This window comes from Akebia trifoliata, chromosome 12 (assembly GCF_017979445.1).
Source record: "Akebia trifoliata isolate Shusen 1 chromosome 12, ASM1797944v1, whole genome shotgun sequence".
NCBI classification, from domain to species: Eukaryota; Viridiplantae; Streptophyta; class Magnoliopsida; order Ranunculales; family Lardizabalaceae; genus Akebia; species Akebia trifoliata.
Window position 1 is genome coordinate 1,429,421 of NC_141386.1, and position 8,463 is coordinate 1,437,883.

General features: G+C 35.2%; 1 protein-coding gene across 1 annotated transcript; it reads left to right on the forward strand.

Moving 5' to 3' along the window:
* Window positions 1-2,324: 2,324 nt before the first annotated feature.
* Window positions 2,325-7,840, forward strand: LOC147388508 (IQ domain-containing protein IQM1-like). The gene is made up of 9 exons (XM_086419489.1): window positions 2,325-2,975; window positions 4,253-4,815; window positions 4,930-5,044; window positions 5,172-5,237; window positions 5,543-5,631; window positions 5,713-5,800; window positions 5,962-6,192; window positions 6,276-6,377; window positions 7,078-7,840. Exons 2-9 carry the CDS (start codon window positions 4,301-4,303, stop codon window positions 7,540-7,542), a joined length of 1,671 nt encoding a protein of 556 aa, XP_086275615.1. The 5' UTR covers window positions 2,325-2,975; window positions 4,253-4,300; the 3' UTR covers window positions 7,543-7,840.
* The last annotated feature ends 623 nt before the right edge of the window (window positions 7,841-8,463 follow it).

Below are 8,463 nucleotides of genomic sequence, written 5' to 3' on the forward strand. Positions count from 1 at the left end.
ATAAGACTTCATGAACTAAAATATTGACCAAAATGCCTACTTTCCTTCACGAACTTGATCTTCTCTAAAAGCCAGCAAACTGACTTCAATAACCTTGCTTTCAATCTAAAACAAAAAACCTCTGATTTCTCTTATCAAAATCAATTATTTACAACTTCTTAGATAAATATTTTTACCATGGTCATAAATCTTAAGATTAATCTTCTTTAACCCTAAAACTTAAAGAATTAAAAAGGATTTTTGAAGTAGAAGATAAGAGCTTTGAAAATAAAAATAAAACTTTCTGAAAAAGGATCAATTAAAAACAATTGATTGAAATGAAGTTAAATCGAGTAAAATTAACCTACATCATGGGATTAATTCTTCACCCACTTTACCAACCAAGCTAGCTAGCACCTTCAATATGGATCCTTTAAGGGGACAGTTTGATGTTACTAGAATTTGGTAGCTAATGTACAACCCAATAAATGAATAATGATAAGGTCTGACCTACCCACCAGGGATTAGTTGAGATGATAAGAAGCATTTGGGTGTACCCCCTAGATTGTGACTTTGAGTATCTATATGCCCCTCCACCCCCCCACCCCACACACACTAAAAAAAAGGCTGTACCAAACTTTTTTAGATGATTATGAACAAAAATGTTCAATAACAAATAAACTTAAATCATGTCTACACGAGAAATCTTTTAACTTTAGAAGCCTATTTTTTAGTAGTCATGATTTTCTGACTCCCCCACTCTGACATATTCCCTCATAGTCTTTTGATGTGGCATGTGCTAGAACCATGAATTTTTCGTCGGGATACACAACTACACATCCCCATAAATATGTGTGGTTGTGTATCTTGAGGAAATCTATGATTCTTGCACATGCCACGACAGAAGAGTATGGGGGAGAATGTTAGACGGGGGCGTCAGAAAATCATTAGTCATTTTTTAAAAGTGGGATTCCATTCTTTAGCTCACTATAATTGAACTAAACCATCCAAGCAATTGGTCCACCTTATCATCTTTTCATCTACAAATTTTAAATGGTCATCATATATGTGGGATTCATTTATTAAATTGACCCTACAAATAAAAATTTTCACATGTATCCCTAATTCCTCTCTACATCATATAACATTGATGGATCCCCAATAAAACAGAGGCAAACACTTGTTGGAAAAGTCCTAATCAATGAATATCAACCCTCTTTAAGGTGTTTATGACAATGAAGCTTGACGTATCAAGAGCACTTATCTCTTTGCAGCATAGTTTATAAGGTATCAAAAGTATTTTTGAAATTCAAATTAATGTTGTTAAAGAATTTCTTTTGGGTATTAGATTTCCCCACACCCTCTTTTGGATTGGACTAGTCCCTACGGTCTCAAGTCCTATCCGACCATATCGAAATTTCCCAATGTTCAATAGGGTAAGTTAGAAGACTGGCCAGTTTCGAATACACGATTAGAGGATGTTGCGGTAATGCTCCCACAAAAATAGGCAATAGCAAGAAGTTGGTCTAAACCCATTCCCTACTTCCAAGATTTGCAGGATTTTTGTAAAATTTAAATTTACATATTTTTTGAGATTCAAGAGTATATCTAAGGTGTGAAACTAATGACCAAAAAAATCAATTATAATTCATTTAAAAAATGTTATTTTCCCAAAAAACACTTCTACAACTCTCTTACCAAATAAGTAATAAAAAAAAAATCTTAAATTTTCAATGTAATATTTCTAAAAAATTAGGGACCAACTAGTTGCACACCACCCATTACCAATTGCACTCTATCACTTAAAAATTCTCCTTTGCACTTCATTTGAATGATTTTTTTGTTGATGTCATGGGTATCCCCACCCTTCGGGTGAGATTAATCTCACGGTCACACACATTGCCATCTCGAAAAATCCTATATGCAATAGGTTGAGTCAAGAGTCCAAAACACGATCAAAGTAGAGCACGGGCAAAGAATTCAAAACTACAAGTTAAAATAAAGCTTAAACCCTAAAAAGTTAGGTATTGGAGTGTAAGCAGTTGGTTAAGATAAATATTATAAAACTAAAAAAAAAAATAATAATAATAATAAAGAATTTTTTAAGGTTCGTGTGCAACTAGTCGGTCTAAAAACTTACTGCTCCAAGGTAACCAATTCTCCTTAAACACTACTAAAAATAACTAATTAATAAATTTAGAAGTAAAAAAAGGGCTAATTTAGTAATTTACCTCAACAACTGATAAGAAAAAAAAAACAAAAAGAGAGAAAAAAAAATAAAAATAAAAATTGCGGTTCAAAGGTGGCTAGAACTAAAGTGTTTGACTGTTCTAATGGAAACAAAATCCAAGTGAGAGACATGGAGAGTGGGAGACAGATTTCCTTTTATGCTCTTTCATGGAAGTTCAAGAAAGCTTGCTGACCCTTTGAAATTTATACTCTAAACCCTCTTTTTTTGACCATAAGTCTATAAGGTCCTTAAAAACAAAATACATCTTTGATTAGAGACATGGAGAGTGGGAGACAGATTTCCTTTCATGCTCTTTCATGGAAGTTCAAGAAAGCTTGCTGACCCTTTGAAATTTATACTCTAAACCCTCTTTTTTTGACCATAAGTCTATAAGGTCCTTAAAAACAAAATACATCTTTGATTAAAAAACCCAAGAGTTTGATTTGAACCTTTGAATCCTTCAAACCATCGTGAACTTTACCCAGGAAAACTAGCCGTTGAAGACCCATTTTTTTCCATTCAAAAATATCCTAACTTCACTTGTAAAAGATTTCAAAGATTTCTTGTCTTCAATTGTTTTATGGTCTTGGTTTGACACGTACTTGAAGGTTTCAATGAAATTTACATTTTGTTGTCTTATTTATTTTCATTATTTTAGTTGGGTATATAAAGGAGATAAGTTGGTAAGAGATTTGGTATACTAGAGAGTCAGCTGGAAATTGTTTGGGAAGGAGAAAGCTTGTGAAATCTGGTTTTGGATTTGAAGGTAACATACCCTTTTTGTTTTATTTTTAATATTTTTCTTTCAATTTTCTCTTTATTAATGTTTTGACAAGTAGAATAAAAATTTCATTGTTTGATTGTATATGTTGCTTTCATTTGTGGGTTTTTTGTTAGAGTTTTGATTTCAATACAGATTTTGGTGTTTGGATTATAAATGTTAGATAGCTGTGATTGTGGGTTTGTAAAGATTTTTTTAATTTATTTTTTTTAATCAGTTTTGATATTTTGATTTGTTAGATTTTATTTTTCTTGATCAATAATTTGAAATGGATTGGTGATATTTGCCCAATTTTTTTTCTCTGATTATTTTGTGATTCTGTTTTGATAATAAAGGATCCACCACTATAAATGTTATTTTTGATTTTTTTGGTGGCTAACACTGAATTTGTATTTTTCCTTGAAAAAAGAAAAAAGAAACCAAGATTACAAGGTATTGAAGGCATACCCCCTTTGCTTACAATTTGGCCAAACCAATATGCAAACTAGAAAACTCAACACGTCTCTGAATTACTTGAGAGGCCAAGGCATCTGCAACTTGGTTACCCTCGAATTCTTCCGTTGTAAAACTATAAGTTAGAAAACCAAATGTAGAAACAACGAGAAAGCAATCACAAGTGCACGAGGCATATATTTAGTTCATTTATGAATTTGAAACACCTCTTACGACCACCAAGAGATGAGGCTTAATTTTTCGCACCATTATAACCTAGGTGCTTTTAGTATATTGGAAAGGGCTAATTTGGACCCCAAAAATATGGGTATTAGAGCTAAAGCCATAAAAAAGTGGGTCTTTATAGATGTCGGCCGTGGAGTGTAGTGGTGTGTTAGCATCACAAGGGATAAGGGGCTTAACTTTCCATACCATTATCACTTTAGTGATTTTGGTGTATTGGTTAGACTCTTATCATCACCCTATCAATGTAACAAAAATCATAGAATGGGTTGTTGTGAGGATCTTATTTTCAAAACTCTTAAATGTTTTACTGAAACAATTTTTTCTTGGGTAAATTTATGAGCCTCACTTTTGGTGAATGGGATTTTTGGTATCTGATTAATCTGAACAATTTCAACTATTTTAATTGATTTATATCAGTGCATGTTTGTAAGAATTCGCAAATTTGCAATCTAAGAAACGTTTCTTCATCCCTTTATAATTTAATCTTGTTGCCCATCATCCTCTCTGTTATTTTATTTTCTTTAAATTATGAGAACCCATAAAATCTTGCATCTCACACCAAATTTCTTAATTCAATCTGTCAGGGTGTTCCCTTCTATCATCGCACAAGAATTTGTTGCTTCTGTGCTTCCATGGGTATATCACTTTCCTTACCTTTTTCGGGTTTGAAAGAGATCTTGGGAAGAAGGGTTTTCTGTTTAATGGATGACACAAAAACAGTTATGGTGCGATCCATCAGCTTTGACCGAAAGGATGGTACAATGACATTGAGAACAATTAGCTTCAAAAAGAATGATTTGGACACCATTTCAAAGTCCGATGGGCCCGAAAATGTGACTGTCGGAGAGTCAATGAACTTAAAGAATGAGGAACCTAATAAAAAGAAGCTCAAAACAACTGTTTCATTCAAGAATCTAGTTCTTGAGAGTGAGAACATAAGCTCGATAACTTTGAAAGGTAAAGATGATGAAGATGACTCGGTTCATAGATCAAAGCCCACAATATTGCTTCCCGAGCCAGCAGTCCTGTTTTCGCCAAGGCCTGTGAGTGAGCTTGATGCGGCTGCGGTTAAGCTTCAGAAAGTCTATAAGAGTTACCGAACTCGAAGAAACCTTGCTGATTGTGCAGTTGTGGTTGAGGAGCTCTGGTTAGTCTCCTTATGTTCTTTGTTTTACTTACGTGTCGGTTTTAGTTCTTAGAGTGGAGTCTTTGTAATTGGGTTTTGGGGGGTCTAATTGAATGTTTCTTGCAAATGTTGTAGGTGGAAGGCATTAGACTTTGCGGCTCTAAAGCGGAGCTCAGTATCTTTTTTCAACGTCGAGAAACCAGAAACCGCCATTTCACGGTGGTCAAGGGCAAGGACAAGGGCGGCCAAGGTACTCTCTTTGGTTTATTTTATTTTACTTTTATAATTATTGGTTTATTTTATATTTATATTTATATTTTGTTGTAGATTTATTGGAGAATTACTCAATAACAATATATTCTTTTTTATGTTTACAGGTAGGGAAGGGTTTGTCCAAGGATGAGAAGGCTCGGAAACTAGCTTTGCAACATTGGCTTGAAGCGGTAAGTCCTCAAGCCCTCATCAATTTTTACTAGATTAATTAAGAAACTTGACTTGGCCTAGACTTGAGTTGACCCATTGACTCAAGACTAGAGAATTCAACTGATTTGACTTTAATTATTCCAACATTGTACAATTGTGCCCTTTTCTGTTCGAAGGGTTCACATTGAAAGTTTTGGCATAAAGTACACAATCTTTTGTGTCATTGAATTATTCTTCAAAAGTTGAAAGTGTTTGAGTTCAACTTATATGGCCAACATCCAAATTGTGCCAACTTTAACTAACATCTTCTGCATGTGTTGTGCAGATTGATCCACGCCACCGTTATGGCCACAATCTACATTTTTATTACGATGTCTGGTTTGATAGTGAGAGCACTCAGCCTTTCTTCTACTGGTAAGTATTACAAAATTGCTTACGACTGAAGCTTAGTTTTTTGTTATTTCGTTTATTAATTATTCTTTATAAAATATGAAGGTTGGATGTTGGAGATGGCAAAGAAGTAAATCATGGAAAGTGCACAAGGAATGATCTACAACGACAATGCATCAAATATCTTGGACCAGTAAGTCTTCTTGTAACTTATGCATGCATGCAGGCATACTGAACACACTTGCAATAAGGCTTTGGTGATGATGATGATGGCATGCATGCATGTACGAGGGTATTTACGATGAGTGTTTAATTTGTGTGATTAATGTTTCCTTTATTTTTTGTTCTTCTCAGAATGAGAGGGAAGCCTATGAAGTAATTGTGGATAGTGGGAAGCTTGTCAACAAACAAAGTGGGCTACCGGTGAATACTGTTGAGGGTTCTAAATGGATATTTGTTCTCAGCACGTCAAGAGCTTTATATGTGGGGCAGAAGAAGAAAGGTGTCTTCCAACACTCCAGTTTTTTAGCAGGAGGAGCTACAACAGCGGCTGGAAGATTGGTTGCTCATGATGGAATTCTCGAGGTATAAACACATAAATTATGTAGTATAAATAGATATAACCACATATGATTTTTTTTTAACGTTTATTTTCCCATCTTTTTCAGTCTATATGGCCATACAGTGGTCACTATCTTCCAACTGAAGAAAATTTCGAAGAATTCATTAGCTTCCTTGAGGAGCACAATGTAGACCTCAGCGATGTGAAGGTAATTGCTCAAAATTCTCTACTAATTTAAAACTTTTCCTGGATGGTATGCATATCCATGGTTTAAAGCTATATTACCCGGTCCGTTGGTTCACTTGGTTCAAATTCGGGTTCGTGGTTTGTCACTCTTGAACGAACCCGGTTCGTAGAGGTTGTTTATACCAGATATTTAAGTCATTTATGTTAATATGATACAAGAAGACTCAGGTCAAGGGGCATATTATCAGTTTAAAAACAAAGTGGTGTCTTTAATATTTGACCGAATCTTGGGATTTCTAAAGTAAGGGTTATCTCTAATATTGACCAAACCATGGGGACATCTCTAAAATTCACAAAAATAAGGGGGTTCATTGTTTTTGATGAACTCACAATGAACTGAATCTCGAACTAGTTCAGTTTGTACTAGTTCACAGTTCACAACTATATTAGCGAACCTGGTAACATAGGTTTTATGTCTCCTAATGTCTCGGAATGTTTCGTCCGAGACCGCAGCATAATGTTGACCTTGTAACATAGCATGTTTTGGATTGTCTTAGAATGTTAATGTCTTAATTGAAAACAAGGCATTGTTTCGAGACAAGATTTTAAAGGTAGCGTGTATCTACATAATCAGAGTATGTGAATTTGAGTGTAAGATTTCCTCCTAAATTTAGTTAAAACTTTGGACTCATAGCTAATGATTCACAATTTTCTTTTTCCAGAGGTGTGCGGCAGACGATGATAGCACCCCATTAAAATCTTCCCATGAGGAGCCCAAGACTGAGGTGGAACATGATCAACCCACAACTCCTCCATCTGTAGATATGGATGCAACTGAGGTTGGTGAGCCTTCTGAGATGATCACTACTGATGCTGATCATCATGAAGACAATATGGTACCCGATACAGTCAATGTGGAAGTACCAGCATTCGACTTCAACAAACGTTTGTCATGCAAGTGGAGTACAGGTACTGGACCACGTATTGGGTGCGTTAGAGACTACCCTACCGAGCTACAATTCCGTGCGCTTGAGCAAGTCAACCTATCGCCTAGGGTTACTCCTGGACCATATCGGAATAATGTTCCTATCCCTTCACCAAGACCTAGCCCGAAGGTCCGACTTTCGCCTAGGCTTGCATATATGGGACTTCCTAGCCCTAGAATCTCTATTTCCACTGCTAACTAGACAAATTGGGTTCTAGTTAGTTGGATTGACCGACAATTTTCATAACTTGTTGCACTTAGAGCTCATCTTGTGCTTTTAAAGGGTGTTTTTTTTTCATGTTTGTTCTTTGACAAATAAAAAGGAGGATGAAGGGACTAACCCACCATCGTTTTCCCCCCTTTATTTGGTTCTTTGACCTTGATTTGTAGGTCACTTGATCTTAATCATTTTTCCCCCAATTTTTATTTTTTTAGGGGGTCTTAGTCCATTCCCTTTGTAATCAAGCGAATATAATGTAATTTTGCAATATTTAAGGAAAATTTTCAATGCAATTTTGTGTTTCAAATCTTTTGATGATGTTAGGTAAGTTGTTCAAGGGTCTTTTGAAATTTCGATTAATCCTGATTAATCTAATCTACGGTTAATTTTTTACTAAATAGAATATGTGTACATGTAATTATGTAACCACAAGGTCGAAGTGATTGAGTGTATCTCTAATGTATCCTAACAACATGATCTAATTATAACTGCATCAAGATAATGATTTGGTGTATTGATCTACACCTTAATAGAATACAAGATACTTAAAACTCTAATATTCTTGATGGGTCTTCCAAGCTACTTTTCGACGATCTACTTTTTTTGGTTCATGTTGACACTTACATAGCCAATGTAAAAGGTGGATTGAAAAGGGAATGGCTTTACGAGTCATCCCGAATGCTACTTAGTGCTTGTTCATGAAAACTCTCGATCAAAGTTGAAGTCTTTATCTCTTGGGGGCCACTTTGTGGTTGCTTTCACCTTGGTACCCTTCTTTTAGAGTCTCAATTCCCCTTCATTGACGTTTGTGGTGGCCCATTTTATAATGATTTTTTACTTCGATGCAATTCATTTTGGGTTCCTAGACCTTTTCTTCATGACATGTCGACATTTTGTGGCGAC

Bases quoted from the DNA above. Each gene is read 5' to 3' on its own strand.
- LOC147388508 (XM_086419489.1), top strand. From the start codon at position 4,301: ATGGGTATATCACTTTCCTTACCTTTTTCGGGTTTGAAAGAGATCTTG. The intron at 4,816-4,929 runs GTTAGTCTCCTT...CAAATGTTGTAG, and splicing joins GTTGTGGTTGAGGAGCTCTG to GTGGAAGGCATTAGACTTTG. The intron at 6,193-6,275 runs GTATAAACACAT...CATCTTTTTCAG, and splicing joins CTCATGATGGAATTCTCGAG to TCTATATGGCCATACAGTGG.